At 44.3% G+C, this 22941-nt stretch overlaps 1 protein-coding gene across 1 annotated transcript in view; it reads right to left on the bottom strand.

The window, feature by feature from the left end:
• The window catches only part of TMEM42 (transmembrane protein 42), a 50748-nt gene extending 28195 nt beyond the window's left edge, over nt 1-22553 (bottom strand). The window contains exons 1-2 of the mRNA XM_029589692.1: nt 22219-22553; nt 13321-13467 (exon numbers count right to left, since the gene is read on the bottom strand). Coding sequence (XP_029445552.1) covers nt 13321-13467; nt 22219-22464 — 393 coding nt within the window. The 5' untranslated portion in view covers nt 22465-22553. The remainder of the gene's footprint in view (nt 1-13320; nt 13468-22218) is intronic.
• Nucleotides 22554-22941: the final 388 nt, after the last annotated feature.

Below are 22941 nucleotides of genomic sequence, written 5' to 3' on the forward strand. Positions count from 1 at the left end.
CCCCTGCGACCCAACAGGCCAAGGGTGGGAACAAACCAGGGATTTGAATTGGCTTGGACGCCGGTTCATATTGCAGCGATGTCGCCTTGGTTGAGATTGTATCCAAACCAAGTGGCGGCGGAACTGCTTCTGCAAGGTTTTAAAGGAGGTTTTCGCATTCCTTTCACGGGGGGAGGGGACGTGGGGGGAGGGAGTAATTGTCCGTCCGTACGAAGGTTAGTGGGAGTAGTTCAGAAAAAATTGAGTGAGGAGCTAGTCCTAGGCCGGATCGCGGGTCCTTACCCGGAGGCACCTTTTTCAAATTTGGTCTTATCACCATTGGCTGTTATTCCCAAGAGAGAGGCAGGAAAATTTAGGCTGATACATAATCTATCTTTTCCCGAGGGTAAATCCGTAAACGACGGGATTCCTCGAGAGTTATGTACAGTGCGTTATGCTTCATTTGATTCAGCAGTGCGGGCAGTGAGAAGTTGTGGTCCAAACGCTTTGATGGCGAAAGCTGATATTGAGTCGGCGTTTCGTTTGCTGCCTATACATCCTGATAGTTTTCATCTGCTGGGATTTCGTTTTCAGCAGGGTTACTATTTCGATAAGTGCTTGCCTATGGGTTGTTCCATAGCTTGTGCTTATTTCGAAGCGTTTAGTTCCTTTGTGCACTGGGTGGTTCAGATAAGAGCTAGGTCTAATAAGATGGTGCATTATTTGGATGATTTCCTGTGCGTGGGAGGGGCCGACTCGGACGAGTGCGAACAGGTATTGAGCATTTTCCAAGATGTGGCGAGGGAATTCGGTATTCCGTTGTCTGAAGGCAAGACGGAAGGTCCCTGTACGAAATTGATGTTCCTAGGAATTGAATTAGACTCAGCGGAAATGGTTTCCAGGCTACCCGTTGTGAAGGTGGAGCGGTTGCGGAATTTGGTGCGTGAGGCATTGGGCAGGCATAAACTGACATTGCGGGAATTGCAATCGTTAGTGGGTAGCCTTAATTTTGCGTGCCGGGTAATTCCTATGGGTCGGGTATTCCTGAGGAGATTGTCCCACGCCATGTCCGGCGTTAGGAAGCGTCATCATCGCATCCGGGTTTCCAAAGGAATGCGGGAGGATTTGCAAATTTGGGATACCTTTTTAGTTGGTTTTAATGGTGTGGAATTTTGGCAATCTGACCCGTCGTCTAATCAGGAGCTGGAGTTGTTTACTGACGCGGCAGGGTCTACGGGTTTTGGTGCCTATTTCCAAGGGTCATGGTGTGCGGCGAGATGGCCTAGTGCGTGGGTGGAAGCGGGAGCGACAAAAAATATCACATTCTTGGAATTGTTCCCAATTGTGGTAGCGGTTCATGTTTGGGGCGTGCGTTTACGGGGAAAGAGAGTCGTCTTTTGGTGTGACAATATGGGGGTGGTCGAGGTCATCAATAAAAGATCGGCAAAATGCATTCGAGTTTCGGAGTTGTTGCGGACTCTGATCTTGCATTGTATGTCCTTGAATGTTACGATATGGGCCCGGCACGTGCCGGGGGTTTCTAATGGTGTGGCCGACTCTCTTTCTCGTTTCAAGTGGGAGACATTTCGAGAATTAGCGCCGGAGGCGGAGCATTATGGAACGCCGGTTCCTACTTCCCTTTGGAAATTTGGTGCCCCGAAGCCTGGAGTATGCTGCGAGCTTCATTAGCAACATCGACATGGACAGGTTACGTTAATGGAGCTCGAAGGGTAACGGCATTTTTGTCGTCTCTGGGTTGGCATGGTGGTCCCATCTCTGACGTGGCTCTGGTGCGTTTTATTGAACAAGCTAGGGTGCATGGTTATGCGAGGTCGTCGGTGAGTCAGCAACTGGCGGGATTTTCTTTCTTTATGCGTGTTCATGGCTGGGGTTTTCCTTCGGGGCGCTTTGTAGTACGTAGGTTGTTGGCGGGTTGGCAGCGAGAAGTGGGGCGGCGATCGGACTATCGTTTGCCCATCACGCATGATATCTTGCTTCGGTTATGGGAAGCCGTAGGTACGTTGTGCTCGTCCAATTATGAAATACTACTATTTCGTTTGGCTTTTGTTTTCGCTTTTTTCGGGGCCTGCAGGATAAGTGAATTAGTGGCGCGAACGGGCAGTAGCACGGACTGCATGGGACTTTTGGCCCAGAATGTCATTGTGACAAATCGATCGGTGGTACTCGGTATTCCACGTTCTAAGACAGATCAACAAGGTCGCGGGTCATCTGTGGTGCTGACTGCTGTGCCAGGATTGGATACCTGCCCGGTGGCAAATGCAATTCTATACTGTCGATCGCGGCCCGAGGGAGCGTCTCCATTTTTGGTGCACGTGAATCTAAGTCCGTTGACCAGGTACCAATTTAAAACGGTACTTCGTCGGGCGCTGGTCCTGATAGGATTAGAGGGGAGGCGATTTGGAACTCACTCGTTTCGAATTGGAGCGGCAACCTCTGCGGCGGGGGCGGGATTATCCAGTCGGGTGATACAGAGGATCGGACGGTGGAAGTCCAGTGCCTATAAAGGCTATATCCGCCCGGAAGGGGGGATGTCAAAGAAAAGCGACTAATTGTTGTTTCTTTTAGGTGCAGTGTCCGCTGATATGTCGGTCTGGATTATCGGACATTCATATATTCATTGGGCACATAAGCACGCGCAAGGTCGACCTTATGGTCCCCATTTGGATCTGCAGAACAGAGGGGTGCGAGTGCATTGGATGGGACGGAGAGGCATGCGATGGGACGAGCTGGTTCCGTATGTGAAGAACGAATGCACACGTCGCAGACCGCCTCGCGTTGTGGTGATTCATCTGGGGGGAAATGACTGGGGACGAATGGCTGGTAGGCAATTTATCAGCATTGTCCGGAAGGACTTGATGACTGTTTCAATCTTATTGCCTACCACCGTCCTATGTTGGTCGGATATAATCGCTAGACCTACTGAATGGGAAAATGTGATGTGGAAGCGTAGCAGGTCCAAAGCTAACCAACAGATTGGTTCCTGGTTGGCTCGCTTGGGGGGGAGGCACGTCCGTCACGAATGGTCATGGGGTAAGAGTACGGGGCTATTTGGCTCCGATGGGGTTCATTTGTCCTTCCTGGGTACTGATCTGTTCTTAAATTCCATTCAGGAGGTACTGGAAGTATTATTTCCTAAAGTAGACAGGGCCGCATCTTTGGGGAGTCACAGGATGCCTGTGTCTGTGGCACTTGGTCCGAGCCAGCAGAGTTAAACCGATGGTTGATGGTAAAGGGATTTCAACATGAGACATGTGATGGTTGACAACTGGGCTGTTGTCAGGGGGTGGTCCCTTGCTGGAAGGAGGCGGGGACCGCTGGGGCCAGACCCCTGGCAGGCGGAGGCAGGGGTCCACTCAGGTTGGCTCCTTGTCGGAGGACAACGGAGGTCGGAACTTGGAGTGAGTGCCAATTATGTAAGCCGGGTGGCTGGTGAAGGCTATCCTGCCGGAGTGGCGGATAGACGGGGGAGGAAATGTTGAGATCCCATAACTATAAATGGTTGATGTTTTAGGGCACGGACCATTTGTGAATAAAGCTGCGGCCTTTGTTTTCCCAACTTATTTGTCTTGGAGTCATTTTATGTTCAGGGTGGTTGTGAGCGAGTGTGGTCCTGTATGTTTATATTATGACGGTCAAAGTGGACCTTGTGTCCACGGAGACCTGATAATATGACTAAGGGCGCACTCGAGGAGCGTTGGTGGGGGAAGGGGGGGAGGCGAGAAGGGAGGTTGGAGATCCGTCCGAGGAGGGGGGGGGGGGGGGGAGATGCCGGGTGCAGGGAAGGCAGCGTAGGACGAGAGTTTGGGTGGCAGCTGGCGATTGGCTGGCGGTGAGGGGATGGAATCTGATTGGGGGGAAAGTAATTTGAATTTACAGAGGTTCAGGAGAGAACAGTAGTTAGTCGTTCGGCGGCGGGATAGGGGAGACAGTTTTGCTTCCCTCCCACCCACCCTATTTTGTGATATTGTTCACTGTTTGTATATGGAACTGAACAAGTTGCGTTTTGGGCAGGTCGTCGCAGCTGGGGCGCTTGGTCCGAGCCAGCAGAGTTAAACCGATGGTTGATGGTAAAGGGATTTCAACATGAGACATGTGATGGTTGACAAACTGGGCTGTTTGTCAGGGGGTGGTCCCTTGCTGGAAGGAGGCGGGGACCGCTGGGGCCAGACCCCTGGCAGGCGGAGGCAGGGGTCCACTCAGGTTGGCTCCTTGTCGGAGGACAACGGAGGTCGGAACTTGGAGTGAGTGCCAATTATGTAAGCCGGGTGGCTGGTGAAGGCTATCCTGCCGGAGTGGCGGATAGACGGGGGAGGAAATGTTGAGATCCCATAACTATAAATGGTTGATGTTTTAGGGCACGGACCATTTGTGAATAAAGCTGCGGCCTTTGTTTTCCCAACTTATTTGTCTTGGAGTCATTTTATGTTCAGGGTGGTTGTGAGCGAGTGTGGTCCTGTATGTTTATATTATGTTTGCTTTACCCTTTATTGTGGTGCTGAGAACTGGGAGGACAGAGGTGTTCTGCTGGTGACACAGAGCTATGCAGTGCTGGGGTGCAGTACAGCTAACAAAACCAGAAGGGGAAATCCACCAGTACAGCACTGGTGTTTTGTGTTTGCTCTTTTGCACTTTTCTTTGCTCCCCCCCCCCCTTTTCCCCAATTCCTCTTCTTCTGCACAGCATGCTGCAGCAAAGCTGGATCCTGAGTTGGCCTGTGTGGGGGCATCGCTTGGCCTTGGGTCAGTGGTGACATCAGACCAGCGAAAGGCATTGGTGCTGAATTTTAGCTGCTGGAATTTTTCCCATACTTGACAATGGCTAAGTTAACAGATACCATTCATGTATCCTTTTGCTAATTGATCACCAATGGTGAGGGTGAGCAGATAAGCTACAAACATATAAAAAGAAGTTACCGTAAAGTGTCCTTTTTCACATCTAGAATTTGTATCTACTTTTTTCTTCCAATTTATTTTTTTGATTTTCAGAGTTTCTCTTTTCTTAATTTATTTAAATGTTTTATATACCATCATCCCATGCGAAGTTCACAAGATCATAATGGTTTACATAAAACATTCATAGATAAAAAAAAATAATACAAGGTAAACAATTCCAGAGGGTTATTTTTCATTGCATCTTATTTATCAATTAGGTAATCTGAATGCTAATTAATTAGTCCAGCTAAGGTCTGAAGCATTGTACCCCAATTCTCTATTTCCTAGTCTGATTTACCCCTAGACCCCATGCCTACTCTCTGCTCTTTTGTCAATGGAAACTTACACCTCTTGTGTGCAGGAGGAAAAGTATAGGTACTAACTGGAAAAGCGAGAAAAATGTTCTGATGACCATGTTTTGGATCCTCTAAAAAGTATTCTCAAAAGCAATTTTCTGCTATGAAAAATGTGAGGGTTAAAAAAAAGAACTGGATTATCTAACAGCAGCAACAGAAGATCTTTGTAGATTTCATCCAAAGATAAAATTATTTGGATAGGAAGCATTACTGCTACTAATTAGTGTTCATGAGAGTACATATTCAGAGAATACTCATATTCACACCATCAGCTACCCAATCCCATACATTAAAACAAAGAAAATGTATCTACCCTTAGGATCCTGCCAGGTACTTCAGAACTGGCTTGGCCACGGTTGGAAATAGGATACTGGGCTTGATAGACCTTTGGGCTGACCCAGTATAGCAAGTCTTTTGTTCTTATGTAATTAAACACCATTCTGGTTACCTTTTATCATCAGATCTTGTAGTTATTAGGACATGCTAAATATTTTTCTAGAAACAAGACCGACGTCTTAGAAAGAAGATTTATTCAATATAACCGAACCCGTCCAACTCTGGCCGAGTTTCGCCCTTTCAGCTGCATCAGTGGCTGTACAAAAGCATAAGCACGATATAGTCCAATCAGTAACAGAAAGTAACCGCGGTATGCGATAGAGATCCCTCTTATGTCCAGCGTTTCAAAAAGCACACACAAAAATGTGATGTCACATCCTCCCTGCTATCTGTCAATTATTATAGCGATCCGTTCCTAGTCCCCATAAGAATATAATGTTTTGAAAGTCCGAATAAGCTATGCAGCATCCGCTTAATCTCGGAATACAATTGAAATCATGATAGCATAAATTGTAAGTGATCTTGAAAATAAAAATAAAAAATTTTAGAAGAAAAAAGTGTAAACACAGTATGCTGGATAGTGTATTGTATGGAGATAATGAATGGTAATCAAAAATTGCATGATATTTTTTAAATGACAACTAAAATTACATAAGAAAGAAAAAGAAAAAAGCTAGCCATTTATGATATGTGATTTGTATTCAGTTTTGAGATGTAAAATTCTAAAAACGTTACATGTGAGTGTATTATTTTAACTTAATGAGTCCTTAAAAATATAAAATTAAAGTGCCCTAAAATATAGTGCCCTTAAAAAAATTAATTAAATAATTAAAAATTACTAAAGCATGAAAGAATACAAAAATACCATACATGCCCTACTGGATTGTTTTAAAATTATAAAAATAATGTAAAATCAATGTCTTGGATCAAACTGGCTGGAGACATTGTGTTAAATTAAAAAAATTAATCTTTGCTCTGTTCTTAAAAGCACCTTGTCCAAGTCGCCTCCTCTCCATGACAATTTAGGTTTGCACAGTACACAGAATTTATAATCTTCAAATTTGTGATCAGCAATCACAGAATGTTGAACCAAAGGTTTACCCACTGCTCTTCTTTTGATTGCACTTTTATGCTCCACTATCCTTTTGTGTAAGGGGCGTATAGTTTTTCCAATGTACCACTTGTTGCATGGGCATCTGGCAGTTTGTTAAATTTCTTAGTTTGAAGGGAGTACTTTGACCATTAATCAGTGAGGGAGTTGGTTGGACCATTAGATGACAGGGGTTTAAAGGGGCTCTTAGGGAAGATAAGGCCATTGCAGAAAGACTAAATGAATTCTTTGCCTCCGTGTTTACTAATGAGGATGTTGGGGAGATACCAGTTCCGGAGATGGTTTTCAGGGGTGATGAGTCAGACGAACTGAACAAAATCACTGTAAACCTGGAAGATGTAGTAGGTCAGATTGACAAACTAAAGAGTCGCAAATCACCTGGACCGGATGGTATGCATCCTAGGGTTCTGAAGGAACTAAAAAATGAAATTTCTGATCTATTATTTAAAATGTGTAATCTATCATTAAAATCATCCATTGCACCTGAAGACTGGAGGGTGGCCAATGTAACCCCAATATTTAAAAAAGGCTCCAGGGGCGAACCGGGTAACTATAGACCAGTGAGCCTGACTTCAGTGCCGGGAAAAATAGTGGAAACTATTCTCAAGATCAAAATCGTAAAGCCTATAGAAAGACATGATTTAATGGAACATAGTCAACATGGATTTACCCAAGGGAAGTCTTGCCTAACAAATCTGCTTCATTTTTTTGAAGGGGTTAATAAACATGTGGATAAAGGTGAACCGGTAGATGTAGTGTATTTGGATTTTCAGAAGGCGTTTGACAAAGTCCCTCATGAGAGGCTTCTACAAAAACTAAATAGTCATGGGATAGGAGGCGGTGTCCTTTCGTGGATTACAAGCTGGTTAAAAGACAGGAAACAGAGAGTAGGATTAAATGGTCAATTTTCTCAGTGAAAAGGGTAAACAGTGGAGTGCCTCTGGGATCTGTTCTTGGACCGGTGCTTTTCAATATATATATATATGATCTGGAAAGGAATACGACGAGTGAGGTTATCAAATTTGCGGATGATACAAAATTATTCAGAGTAGTTAAATCACAAGTAGACTGTGATACATTGCAGGAGGACCTTGCAAGACTTGAAGATTGGGCATCCAAATGGCAGATGAAATTTAATGTGGACAAGTGCAAGGTGTTGCATATAGGGAAAAATAACCGTTGCTGTACTTCCACGATGTTAGGTTCCATATTAGGAGCTACCACCCAGGAAAAAGATCTAGGCATCATAGTGGATAATACTTTAAAATCATCAGCTCAGTGTGTTGCAGCAGTCAAAAAAGCAAATAGAATGTTAGGAATTATTAGGAAGGGAATGGTTAATAAAACGGAAAATGTCATAATGCCTCTATATCGCTCCATGGTGAGACCACACCTTGAATACTGTGTACAATTCTGGTCGCCGCATCTCAAAAAAGATATAGTTGCGATGGAGAAGGTACAGAGAAGGGCTACCAAAATGATAAAGGGGATGAAACAGCTTCCCTATGAGGAAAGGCTGAAGAGGTTAGGGCTGTTCAGCTTGGAGAAGAGATGGCTGAGGGGGGATATGATAGAGGTCTTTAAGATCATGAGAGGTCTTGAACGAGTAGATGTGACTCGGTTATTTTCACTTTCGAATAATAGAAGGACTAGGGGACACTCCATGAAGTTAGCAAGTAGCACATTTAAGACTAATCAGAAAAAATTCTTTCACTCAACGCACAATAAAGCTCTAGAATTTGTTGCCAGAGGATGTTGTTAGTGCAGTTAGTGTAGCTGGGTTCAAAAAAGGTTTGGATAAGTTCTTGGAGGAGAAGTCCATTAATGGCTATTAATCAATTTTACTTAGAGAATAGCCACTGCTATTAATTGCATCAGTAGCATGGGATCTTCTTGGTGTTTGGGTATTTGCCAGGTTCTTGTGGCCTGGTTTTGGCCTCTGTTGGAAACAGGATGCTGGGCTTGATGGACCCTTGGTCTGACCCAGCATGGCAATTTCTTAATGTCTTCATATTTACATGACAAACAGAGCACAAACCACATGGACAGTGCCCAGGTGGTTTAATGTCTGTAACAGATGGTCGTGGGAGGGCTGAAGGTACCAACATATCTTTTAAATTACGTTCTTGCTTATTAGCAATGATAAGTCTACTATTCTCAAAACAATTCAAGTTTTTCAAAATACTCCAGTGCTTTCTTAGAACTTTAGTGATTTGGTATTTTTTATTTATTTATTTATTAGTTTTTATATACCGCCGCTCATCAGAGATATCACGTCGGTGTACATATAACAAGAACTTACGCCTGGGCGTTAGACATGGAACAAATTAGAACTTATGTAGATAACAATGACATGATTATAATTCAGGGGACAAACAATAGTATCTGCTTTAGCCTTTTTCTTTGTTTGCAATATCTCATCTCTAATTCCTTCTAAGGGCTTGCAGATAACCTTCATTAATATGATTTCCTGGGTAATTCTTTTGTTTAAATCTTTCTTTCATATCTATTGCTCTCTCTTTATATACTTCTTCCTTCGTACACAAGCATCGTAGTCTAAGAAACCGTGAACAGGCCTACCCAGATTAGTCTCCTTGCTTCCCTGCCCCTGAGCCCTTCCTCTAGACCCTCATTTCCTTGAAGCCTTTCACCCCCCCCCCCACTGTCTGTTCTTCTCAACCCATGCCCCCCTTCCCCCCTTTTCGTTTCTGTGATCCAACCTTCTACGCCGAGAACTCCGTGCCCTCTCATTTCTTTTCCCCCTTCATTACTTTGTAATCTCTTTATATTATGCCCTTTTCTGTTGTAATTATGTTGAATTGTTGTAATTAGTTTCAGCTTTTAATTTGCCTTTTGATTATGTTATTCATTCTTTCCTCTCAGACCTGCACTCTCGTTGCCCAGTTGGCTTTGTTTTCCCCTCCCTTATCTCCTTGTTTTATTGTATTTTCCGCTCATTTTGTTAAAATGTGAACCGGCATGATGTTTCTCACTAATGCCGGTATATAAAAGCTATTAAATAAATAAATAAGGCAAGTTATTCATCATATTCTTATTGTGGCAACTGATACCAACAAATTTCTAGATTACTTCAGTTGCCACAATAAGAATATGATGTTACAGACATTAGACCATTACCATTCATTATCTCCAGCATACTGTGTTTACACTTTATTCTTCTAAAATTTTTATTTTTTATTTTTATTTTCAAGATCACTTACAATTTATGCTATCACGATTTCAATTGTATTCTGCGATTTAAACGGATGCTGCATAGCTTATTTGGACTTTCAAACATTGTATTCTTATGGGGACTAGGAACGGATCGCTATAATGATTGACAGATAGCAGGGAGGACGTGATGTCATATTTTTTCGCTTGCTTTTTGAAACGCTGGACATAAGAGGGATCTCTATCGCATACCGTGGTTACTTTATGTTACTGATTGGACTATATCGTGCTTATGCTTTTGAAAAACTTGAAGGTATGTTGGTCATTTAAATTGATTTTGTATGCACAAATCACCATTGGGCACAATGGGCACAGTACATAGAATGAATCACTTGATAATGAATACGATATAAAGTACTAAGAATACTAACAACTAGCGCGTTATAATTTTCAAATCCCCATATCTTTACTATTTTTAATATATACCGTATATAAAAAACGATAAACAGTATTGAGGATTAGTCTCTATACTTTTGTTATGACTAGCATGATGCCGGTACAATGAGACACTTGATGCTATACGTTTTAGTTGCCTGCCTTTGTTTTCTGCAATCTGTAGGATTCTTTATGTAGCAATTTTGAGCTGGGTACTGTTGTAAGCCAGAGACATGAAATAATTACAAAATGTTGGCACACTTGAGTCGCTGGTCCCAATAGCTTTTAATCTGTAAGTTTCTTGTGTTCCAACTCCGTACTGGATACTGCTGTAAACCCATAACACTAAGCACTTACTATAGATACTTAAATAGTCTCCATGCATTTTGTTTCCTTAAGTTACATCGTTTATATGTTCATTACAGATTTTTTTTTAGGTGAAATGTGCTATTGTATGCAGCATAACTGCAGCACTCCATCCTACACACACTGTGGATAGAAAGATTTTCTGAGGTATTTATTTGTTCCCAATTTTGATTTGATATTGTCATTTAGTATAACACATATATATAGGTATCAGTTACCCATGAGAACTGTCTGAATGAATTTACTAACTAGATATACATTACCTAGGGCTTGTTTCCACCTTGAATTTTATTATCAAAGGGCTCTGCAGAACTGCATGACCATATACATTTTGTTGTGATCTGTCCATTCTATAGGACTACTCACCAAGATATGACCCTAAAGTCAGTCCCATATCCACACTATAAATAATCAAATCAGGTAATTTCATTTTCTATTTTCTAATTTTCACATTTTCCATTTTATTTTTTGATGATGTTATTCCATTGAATCATTTATAATTATATATATAATTTGTGTTCTCCTTATTTTTTTACTTTTTAGTGGATATTTCCAATATTACACATTGTGCCCAAGTACATACTCTAGAAATTCTCCAATCACAAGGTAATATCACTCATACATTTTTGGAATTGCTTTTTTCAGTTCTTAATTTTAACACCGAACATGTTGTCTCCTTTTTTCATTTTCTTTTATATATGTAATATTTACCTTATTAGATTTCATTTTATTCCAATGTTTTTTATTTTACCTTATTTTTATTGGGTTGATTTTATGAATATTAAAGTATATATTTGTTGTATTTTGTACAGCCCCTGATGCAGCCGAAAGGGTGAAACTCGGCCAGAGTTGGACGGGTACTGTTATATTGAATAAATCTTTTTTCCAAGGCATTGGTCTTGTTTCTGTTATTCTCACATCCGTGGCTACTCTTAACCGATTACCGCTTTGCTTTTTGGGTCCTTCCTTATCTGAAATATTCTTCTAGTACTTACCACGGATATGCCTTTGTTTGAAATGACATACAAAATATCAACTATATTGTCTGTCATTTCATTTAGCTTTTGAAACTAAATTATAGAAAAAGCCCCTAAATTTTATTTTTTCCTATTGTTTTTTTATTTATGCTATTTGTAAATAATGTGCATGGGTACTCCGACAAACGGCACAACCCAGGAGAAGCTGGAGACCCTGTCATCCCCTCACTGCCCCTGGAGGCGGCTGTTTCCCAAGAAAAAATAATTTTTATAATAAGCCCTTGGGGGTTACAGGCCCCAATCTCACTCAGCTCCTCCCCTTTGTTAAAAAAAATACACCCCTCCCCCGGACTCACCAAATTGTGTCTGATGATCTAGTGGAGGGCAGGAGTGACCCCTCTGCTCCCGGAATCGGCAGCTGCCATTTGGAAAAATGGCACCAGACACTCTTTACTATCATTTAACATGGACTAATGGTGCCATTAGTCTGTCACATGATAGGATCAAAATGGTGGTCACCAGGTCTAATAGCAGAGAGTTTGCTCCCAGGTTCCCACTAGACTACCAGGCACAATTTGGTGAGTCTGGGGATAGGAGAGTGTGTGTGTGTGTGGGTCACCTTTTGTCCCTATCATGTGAAAGAGGCTACCAATGTCATTGGGTAGCACCTGTCACTTGATAGGAGCAAAGAGGTCTCTCCTGGACCCCCACTAGGCCACCAAGCAAAATTTGGTGAGTCAGGCGGCCTGGGCCAACTTTTGCTCCTATCATGTGACAAGGGCTACTACCAGTACCACTGGGAAGCCCCTTTCATATAAATAGGGGCAAAGGTCTGGCTGGTGCCAGCTTTCAAAATGGCGGTCACCGGATCTGGCAGTTGGAGGTTTGCTCTCGGGTCCCCACTCGACGACCAGACACAATTTGGTGAGTTGGGAGAGGGTGGAAGTATCTGGGCCACCCTTTTCTCCTATCATGTGACAGGGGCTAACGATGACATTGGGTGACCCCTGTCACATGATAGGAGTAAATGAGGGGAGCACTTCCCGGCCCCACACTAGAACATCAGGCACAATTTGGTGAATTTGGGAGGTGTCAATTCCTGGGGTGGGAGATTTTTTTATTTTTTAAACAAAGGGGGTGACCAGGATTTTATTTTAATTATTATAATTTTTTGGTGGAAATGGCCACCTCCAGGCAATGCTCCCTCCAAAGAGTGACTAGATATGTACAAATTTTTTTGTGAGCAGCAATTTTTTTAAACCAACAATTTTGAACACCAGCATTAGCGCTGCATTTCTGAATATAGCACAAAGAAAAATTTATGTGAATGACTACGTAAAACCTGCCAGCAATGCTCCAAAATGTATCAGCAATCACTCACACACTCAGCTTAGAGGGGAACTATGCTCCAGGGGTGGTGGGGATGGAACAGAGGGTCTCTGGAGAGCCCCCAGGGACTTTGGTTTCTGAAAATAGTGCATGCTATTTGCAAATAGTACGCACTGCTTTCCGAAAAACAAAAACAAAATGAAACAAAAACTGAAGCAAAGTGAACCCCTCCACCCGAAAAAACACTCACATGAAACGACATAATAAACTAAAAGACAGTTTTTGCTGTGTAGACCTTTAGTACTTACAGAAGAGATGAAGCTGGAGGCTGTTGTGGTCATGGTTGCTATAGCGGAGGAGGAGGAGTACCGGAGGGCTTTTGCAAAGAAAGTCCACATGACAGCATTACAAGCCAACACTAGGGTCCCACACCCTAGTCGTAGCAGCATGTGCAACTGGAACAAAATTGAAATTAAAAAAGAAAAAAATGTTCATTGTGTTTGCTGAGAGCTGTACTAGAGAAAGAAAAATTGGTTCTTAACTGATAATTTTCGTTCCTGGACTATCTCAGACCAGTCCAAACAAGTGGGTTTTGCATCCCTACCAGCAGATGGAGGCAGAGAATAAAAACTTTTCAGGCACTGCTACTTAACTGAGAGTGCCACCTGTAGTCCCTCAATATTGACTTGTACCAAGTCAAGACGTCTACACCCCAAAAACCCATTTGATTTCCATCTAGGGAAAGAGAATCAAAAGTTGAGAGTCCCCTACACACTTGAAACCCAAACATCTCCAACAAGGGCAATGAAACTTCCAACCCTAACTGTTTAACATATATACTATCTTTACAAATACAGCATTATCAGCATCTTGAAGCAGGAAAGATTTTTCGAAAAACAAAGGGGACGGGTCTCTGGACTGATCTGTGGTATTCCAGGAACAAATTTCATCAGGTTAGAACCAATTTTTCTTTCCTGTTCATACCCCAGATCAGTCCAGACAAGTGGGATGTATCCAAGCCCTTCTACACTGGGTGGGAACTCGAAAGAGACGCAACACACTTTCTCCAAATGTCGCTTTTTCTGACACCCGAACATCCAGGTGGTAATGATTGGTAAAAGTGTGCAGGGAAGACCATGTTGCCGCCTAACAAATCTCTTGCGGAGATACCAGCTGACACTCCGCCCAGGAGGATGCCTGCACCCTAGTAGAATGTACCCACAACCCCTCTGGAACCGATCGACCCTTACATAGATAGGCCGAAAAAAATTGCTTCCTTCAACCATCTCACAATCATGCCCTTAGAAGGTTTACATCTTTTCTTTGCTCCACTGAACAAAATAAAAAGATGACCCAACCTCTGAAAGTCCCTGGTGTCCTTAAGATATTGCATCAGAGCCCAATGAACATGGCATATCTTGACATCAGATGCATGTGGCGTATCTTGACATCAGATGCGGAAAAAAACAGTAACGCCACCATCTTGTTGAGATGAAATGAGGATACACCTTTGGCAAAAGGAAGGAACCATACACAGCGATACCCTGTCGTCTGAAACCCATAGAAAAGAATTACTGTATGACAAGGCCTGAGCTCCAAAATCCACCTAGCTGAACCAATCGCCACCAAGAAAACAGTCTTCAAGGAAAGATCTTTCAAAGACACCCCTCTCAGTGGTTTAAAGGGAGATCCGCAGAGCACCCAAAGAACCAGATTAAGGTTCCACAATTGACACATCCTACCAACTGGCGGGCACAAGTGCTTGGCCCCCTTAAGAAAACACATGATGTCCAGATGAGACGTCAACAATCGACCTACGAGAGGTCACAGGGAAAAAAAAAGACAAGTACAGAAGAAGTCTTGCTGGCCAAGATTGAACCAGGTTGCCAACACAACCTATGAGATGCCACAGGGGTAAACATTACAGTAAGAGTCTCATGGGCCAAGGTTGAACTAGGGCATCAATCCCTTTGGAGCCAAACTCCCTCCTGTGTCAGAAAAACATGTCCTCCTTGACATTTCCATGAGACACCATGAGATCCAACTGAGGCTGGTCCCACCTGTCCCAGATGAGGGCAAAGGCCTTTGCTGACAACTCCCATTCCCCTGGATCCAGCTGTTTCCTGATGAAGTAATCTGCTTATACATTGTCCACTCCAGTAACGTGAGATGCTGCTAGTCCCGCTAGCTGGTTTTCCTGCCAAACAACTCCTGGGCCTCCTGAGCCACTAGGTGACTCTTCATCCCATCTTGACGATTGTTGTTGCATTGTCTGAGAATACTTACACTACACGCCCCTGAATCTGTGTCTGTGTGGGGGGGAGGGGGGGGAACAAGTCATGCCCTGCGAACCGCTCTTGTTTTCAATCGGTTGATGGACCAGGATGTTTCCCTTGGTGGCCACTGACCTTAGGCAGTCTGTCCTTGACAGACTGTCCCCTAACCCCTGAGGCTGGCATCTGTGGTCACTACCATTCACGGTCTGGGACCTCCAGCTCTCCAAATTGAGATGTGACAGCTATCACAAGAGACTGGACCCGGATGCTCCCTGAAGTGGTAAGGAAAAACTCCTCCAAGAGCGGATTCCAATGGGATAAAAGCCCCCTCTGGAAAGGCCACATTTGAGCAAACACCCATAGAACCCAGGACCTGCAAATAATTCCAGATTTGGGCACTGAACTATGCAGTAGTCGAAGCACTTGAGCCTGCAACTTGAACACCCTCTCTGATGTAAGGAAGACCTTGCCTAAGCAGGAATCGAAATGCACCTCTCGATACTTCAACGACTGGTCGGCTCAAGGTGACCCCTTGTCAGGTTTATCACCCAATCCAGAGACCTCAAGAGCTCAATGATATGTTGAATTGGATGGAACGTCAACTTAGACTTCACTCAGATAAGCCAGTCGTCCAGGTATGGATGTATCAGGACCAGGACCTGACCCTCTTCCCTTCTGAGGACCGCTGACACCACAAGCATCACCTTTGTGAAAGACCATGATGCTGTCGCTAACCTGAAGGGAGTGATCAAAACTGGAAATGCTCTCTCAGCACTGTGAAGCAAAGAAATCTTTTTGATGGTCTGAACGTATGGGAATGTGCAGGAAAGCCTTCATTAAATCCAATCATGTGAGAAACTCTCCTTTGCGTGCTGCTATCAATGTCTACAGCATCTCCTTATGACATTGCAGCACCTGCAGCGCTGCATTGCGAAAGGGCTGAAAGTTGTCCTTCTTGGGAACCACAAAATAAACTAAATATTTTCCTAGCCCATGCTCCTTTAGGGGGAACCATGACGATGGCATCCAGGTGCTGCAACTACTACAATGTATCCTCTACTGCAGCTCACTTGACACAAGAAGCGCAACGGGACACCACACAGACCTCTCTGATCGAGCACAAAAATTTTAAGGTGTAGCCATCTCACTTCCAAAACTCATTGATCGGATGTGATCTTGGCCCGCTCCTCGTAAAGGAGGACTAGTCTCCTCCCCCCCCCCCCCCCCCCCCCCCCACAGATGACTTCTAGAGAAGAGTGGACCAGCCTGTCTTCACTGGGAGGTCTTACCTCCTCTGGTCCCCATGCTGGAACTCAGTAAGGTCTATGTGATCCCCCGCAAGGACTGCTGCCTTCCTGAACCGCATGGACGCGAGAGAACTCCTAATGGAGCTAAATCTCATCTCTCGAAAGCGAGGATGTGGCGGAAAGCTCTTCTTACCTGTCTTATGCTCGGGCAACTTGATCCGTTTTGACTCCCCCAAACGCTTCAGCAGCTGTTTTAACTCTTCTCTGAAAAACAGCTTTCCTTTAAAGGGGAGATTACACAGCTGTGCTTTAGACCACACATCTGTTGCCTACCATAGGAATCTCCCTGCTGTCACCACGGAAACCATATTCCTGGCCAACATCCAGACTATGTCATACAGGGCATCTGCTTCTAACCGAGCCACCTCAGTTGAAATCAGCTGAAGATCCTGACATCTTCTCCTGCGCCTTCTGCACCAAGCACAAACAAGCTCTCTGTATCAGGCTAGCCAGACTGCAGCTAGAAGACTCAAAGCAGAGACTTCCAAGTCTCTTCAACCGGATTTCCAACATCCAATCCTGGATATCCTTCAGCACACCTGACCTTGCTAAGGGAATGGTCACCTTCTTTGTCACCTCAGACACCACATCATCTACCTTCAGAAGTCTCCAAAACTACAAGGTCTCTCCTGCAAGGGTTACAACTTAGCCATAGCCCTGGTACCTTTAGTCCTGCCTCTGGAGAATCCCACTCATTCTTCACCTTCTTTGGTAAAGGAAAAGCCTTTGGCAACCCATCCAAGACATGGTGTACCCCTTCACTGACCAAATCCTCCTGCATCCCCCATTTCCTCTAGCACCTGGGTAATGAAATATAGTTCTTCTCTACGGAATAATCTCAGCCCCTTAGGACCGTCCTCTTCTGCGAAAGGAACCTCCTCCACATCACGTTCACTACCTCCTGGTGCATCCATAGGATAAAGACCTGGTCCCCCTTGAGAACTTTCCCATAGATTTCCACCTTCTGAATCCTCAAAAGACTCCTTAACTTCACCTGACTGATGTCCCAGACCCAGAAGCCGAAGAAGCCCCCCCTGATCTTGCCTGCGTAGCTTCTCTAGGCCTCTTGGCTGAGCACTGGGACTTCTGGGTGGCCAAACGATTACTCACTGCTACCCTTTTAGCCAAATAAGCTTCATGGAGAAGCAGGACAATCTGTGGAAACATTCCTCAGAACCACTTGCTCCCTTCTCCACAGCGTCCCCAACTGGCTCCCCTTGGCTGTTCTCTAACTTCCTCAGGGCATTGCTCCACTGGAGATAGCAGGGGAGGGGAGTCCCTGAACTACCTACAGATGCAAGCCTCCTGCCACATGGAGGCAACATGGCTGCCATCTCTTCTGACCTGCCCCACCCCGGGGCTTCCTGAACAGGACCTGAAGAATGTGTGTTGAGATCGCTTTTAGACCCCTCCAAAGGCACAAATGGAGCACGAGGATGCTCCACTGAGACATGATCGCCTCTCTCCGCAGACCTGACACACTTTCCCGTGCTCAGCTTTTCGGCGGTCAGTGGCAAAAATAACCTCCCAAGACTAGCAATCACTGAGTCAATCCTGCCAGCGCTGTCCTGGCCCCCCCGGTGCTGCCGCAGAGTCATGTATGTCTTCCCACCATCACGGGCCCTGTTGACTGGGTGGAGTGCTTGCTGCCTGCAGTCTTGGTGGAGATTCCCTCCCCTCTGGAGACACAGGCAGTACACAATGAGCTGCAATGAAGTGTGATCGCCTCAATCTGCAGGCCCAACAAACTTTCCTGCACTCCGCGGATGAATATCACTCCTGCTTGCAGTGGCCAGCATGCCAAAATGCTGAGTGCCGCAATCACGAAGCCTTCCCGTCGGCACACGAACACCCCCTCAACTCTGCTCTGGACCTCTGGTGCTGTCGAGCCACGGGTTCCCTCTCTCACCCCCAATTCCGGCCTTAATGTCAGTAGCAGCTGCACTTAAAGCCCTGCTCTACACTTTACCTTTTTTTTCTCCCCAAGGCGACAGTGCAAACGAAGAAGCCAAGCAAAAAAATAAATACTTCCCTGCTTCTGGCTGCCGGCTGGGGGAGAGAAGGCCTCAGAGGGAGTGAAGGAACCAGGACTCCTGGTTGTCATCCCTCTGGATGCTGAGGGCCAAGCCATTTCAAGGATCTCCAACCCCCTGCTCTACCTGAGGGATGGCCCACAAAGGAACCTAATACCTCCAGGAGCTCCCACGAAATCCATCATGCTCACTCTTCCTTTATTTTATTTTACTTTCTAAACTCCAGACTACAGATTTGCACCTCTATCATCTGCTGGAGATACTCTCGGATAAGTAGCAGTGCCTGAAAAGTTTTGTTTTTTTTTTAAATTTAATCTTTATTGCATTTTTGCATTAATTACAAGCAATATCAATGTATGAATTTCCCGACCAGGTAATAAAGAAATTTCCATACATTTGGAAAACCAATACCCATTTAGACAAATTAAAACGTAATTCACCTGATCGATTATACATTGAGCCAATGAAAATAAAAGAAATAATGGAGATCAAGGGTGATTATAGCAGATAATATATAGGAAATTTTCAATAATTCAAAACAATTAGGCTGAGTAACTGTGAATAACACCCACATTACATCTTTTATCCACCTACCCGTGGATTCTCACTAGGATTACAATGAGGAATCTAAATAAGTACGTACATACTTTGCATCTCCACAATATAGTAAACAGCGACAAGGAAATCATAACATGAATCTCGCTCCTCTTTCTACTACCTCCTTCCTCATTTCTAGAAACTTTTTCCGCTTTGTGTCACCCTAGCAATATCCGGGAAAATACGTATGGATGTCTATAGAACTTCAATTTTTGAAATCTGAAGTACTGTTAACACATTATCTCTTTCCAATCTTGATGAAAACTGAACCACTAAAGTAGCTCTTAATGAAATATTCATTTCAAACGACTTTTCCAAGAAGTCAGTTATATTCAGAGTTTCTTCCCCTTGTTTTCCTTGTTGTTCAGAATTTTTACTCATACCAGCTCGTTGTAATTGGTAATAAACAGTTATTACTGGTATTTTATCCAGTGGAAACTTTAATAAGTTCACAAAATAGCTCTTCAACAAATCCATAGGAGATTGTAATTTCGTTTTGGGAAAGTTCAAAAAACGCAGATTTGCTCTCTTAGACAAGTTCTCTTGAAACTCCAACTTATTCTCAAATAATTTCTCTGATTTTATAAGATTTACTTGTACTTCTTCCATCGTTTTTATTTTACTTTCCAAAATTGATGTTCTTTTATCAACCGATGTTAACTTTTCTTCCACAATATTAGTTTTATTCATGTCTTCTTTCACCGTTAGGGTTAAGGTGTTTATGGACTTTTGCATTACAATTAAGATATTCTTTATTTCATCCAAAGACGGAGCAAGAACAGGGGTAGTATTAAGGAGAGATATATTGCTCATTGCAACTCCTACCTCCACGGTGCCTTCCCCACTCTTCTTCTGTTCTTCCGGGCGTTGTTGTGCCGCTCTCTCATGGTCCCTGGAACCCTCTTCTATCGGGTTCACCGAGGAGAAAACATCCTCTCCTCTCGGGGCTCCATTATTAGAGACAAAACTTTTCTCGGACAAATCCAAGATGTTAGGTGTTCTAATTGGTAGGTCCGGCGTTGTTGGATGTCCCGGAGTTAGAGATGTTTCGAATGTCAGGGAGCTCGGTTGCTGCTCCAAACCTGCCCCAGCGACATCAGCTTCCGGGTCTAAGGTCGGCGTTTTTACGAAGGCAGCGTCTATCTTTGTTTGTCTCAAACACTCTGGAGTAGAGGTAATTTCTCGCACCCGGGCTTTTCTCTTAGTGTGTGGCATAATTAGAATAGGCTCAAGAGGAAATTATAAGATAGCCCAGAGAAAATTTCAGAGACCAAGAGTTGCGATCCGCACGTCTTCACAGGTCAGCGGCCATCTTGATCTGCAAACTTCTTTCGCCTGAAAAGTTTTTATTCTCTGCCTCCATCTGCTGGTAAGGATGCAAAACCCACTTGTCTAGACTTATCTGGGGTATGAACAGGAACCCCCTAATAAATACCTTGTGCTTTGTCAGACTATAAGTTGTCTAAAAATCACATATGAGAAGCTTCATTCAAAGTCCTCTTGCCCAAATGTCTGTAACTCTGTAGGTTTATAACCCGATTCCCTTCAGCTCAAATTAATTTAAAGTACAAAATCATGTATAGGCTGGGCCTGCTGGCTATGTGCTGCCATGCTCCTTAGGCTGGCCTGGGGTTGCTATTAAGGCAGCGTTCACAGCTCCTGGCATGAGAGCATCAAGTCATCATTCCACCATGATACCCAATGGACATAATTAGGGCCCATGTTAGCAGGCTCTAGATAGAGTTGCTTGTGGTCCCTGGCCAAGACGTTGCTGCAATGGATGGGCTGAGTTGAGGAGGGGATATAAAAATAGAGGAAAAATAAATCCTTGGGTAGTTGATAATGAAGGTTCATAGCCTAGCCCAGAGCCAATTGCAACTAAGATGACTTTTGAAGCAACCCAACAGGTATTATATTCTCCAGAAGCTGCAATCTGCAAGGTCAATAACTAGTTAGCTGGTGAGCTGGAAACGTTCTCTGGGTACAGTTACTTAAATAACTCACCAAATAATCAGCAGAACTTACCTGGATAAGTATTTCACTAAATATATCCAAATACAGTTCTGCAGATAATTTTTAGTAAGATTTTGTCATACTAGACTTACCTGACAATTTATCTGGCTAGAGCTGAATATCATACTCACTAGCTAAAATGTAACTAAGCCCCCAGAATGCCTCCATCACCCCCTGTGGTATTGTAGTAGGTAAACTGCAAGTTGGGCATTGTAGTTTTGTAGTTAGATATGATTGGAGAGGCTGGGAGGGGCGTGGGGTTTGCCACTGCAGTGTGAGGTGGTTGGTGGTTTCCTGTGTGCTCATTTCTGAAGAGCTCCTGAAAGAAACCTCTTAAATTGTTACATGGGGGTCCCTAAATGTTTACATTACACCATCCCTTTATATCCAGTTGAATTTTGTACAGGTGAGTTACCCAAGCAAATTTTAGGGGGAGGGAGGGGAAATATTCAAATCTCAGGTGTTGTCCACCTAACCTCAAAAGTTAGTTGGACAAAGCCTTTGAATATGGACCTCTGTGAAGAAGCTATAATAAATGGTAGAGGAATGAGGGTAAGTATGAAACGCGATGGTATACACCCACCCACCCACCCAAGTCGTTTACGTAAGTGTTGTTATATCTTATTTACGATTGTTAATGCATTGCCCAGAGAATGATTTTGACACTTGGCAGCCGCGAGGAGGCACAGCGATTAAGGGTAGAAATGTCAGAAGATTAATGAATCAGGAACCCACGTCAGCTTCCTCCGAGGAGTTTATGATGCCTTTTAAAAGACAAGAGAGAGGGTCCTTGTACGATTTTACAGGAAATACCACCTAGCATCTTGCCCTTCCCCGCCAGGAGTCCTTTCATTACTGGAAACCCTTTTCCATTGGCAAAAGGGCAGAGGAAGGTCTTGCTCGAGCTGGCAGAGGTCGTGTAAATGCGAGCACTTAAGCAGCCCATATATATGCACAGAGGAGCTTTTCCCGCTTCTTACCCAGGCACAGCCGCCGGCCTCAGCCTGGCCTCCGGTGGCGGAGACGCACACGTCTCTCAAATAGTCCGCGCCCAGAGCGAGTTTAGCCGCGCAGGCAGCCAGCGCCCCCAGCAACCCCGCCAGCCCAGCGCACGCAGCCCCCGCCGACATCACGCCACCGCCCGTATTGCGTAATCCTCGTGCGCGCGCGCGCGGCCTGGGCAGAAGAGAGTCACGAGACAGGAAGCATGCGGCAGCCGAGCTCATCCGTCAGAGCGGCTAAACTCCTTACGGCTTTTTTTTTTGGGTGGGGGACTAGGATCACCCATTACACCTGCGTCCTGGAGCTTTGAGCTTCCTGCGGACGTAACACGTGTCCATCAACTAATCACTTGTGGGAAGGGCCTAGGGGCTGGCGAGACTGTTAAGACGTAGCCAATGGAAAAGCGTATCAGGTTCTCTTCTTTTGAATGCATATCCGGAAGCAGGAATGTGCTGAGAATTTTGTCTGGAGTGCTATTGCTGGCTAGGCCAGCCCCGCCGCTCCCTGCCCATAAAAAGGCGTTGCGGGTTCAGTCTCTTCCCGGGAAGTGCCGAGGAATCCAATGAGGGGAGGAACTCACTTTGCTAAAAGGGAATAAGAGCCAATCATAACCAGGCGAAAAAAAAAATTCTGGAGCTGCAGTTTTATCATCACCTCAGTCTAGAATAGTAGTGTGTGTGTCCAAGTGATGCGGCCAAGGC

Source organism: Rhinatrema bivittatum, chromosome 2 (genome assembly GCF_901001135.1).
Source record: "Rhinatrema bivittatum chromosome 2, aRhiBiv1.1, whole genome shotgun sequence".
NCBI lineage: Eukaryota > Metazoa > Chordata > Amphibia > Gymnophiona > Rhinatrematidae > Rhinatrema > Rhinatrema bivittatum.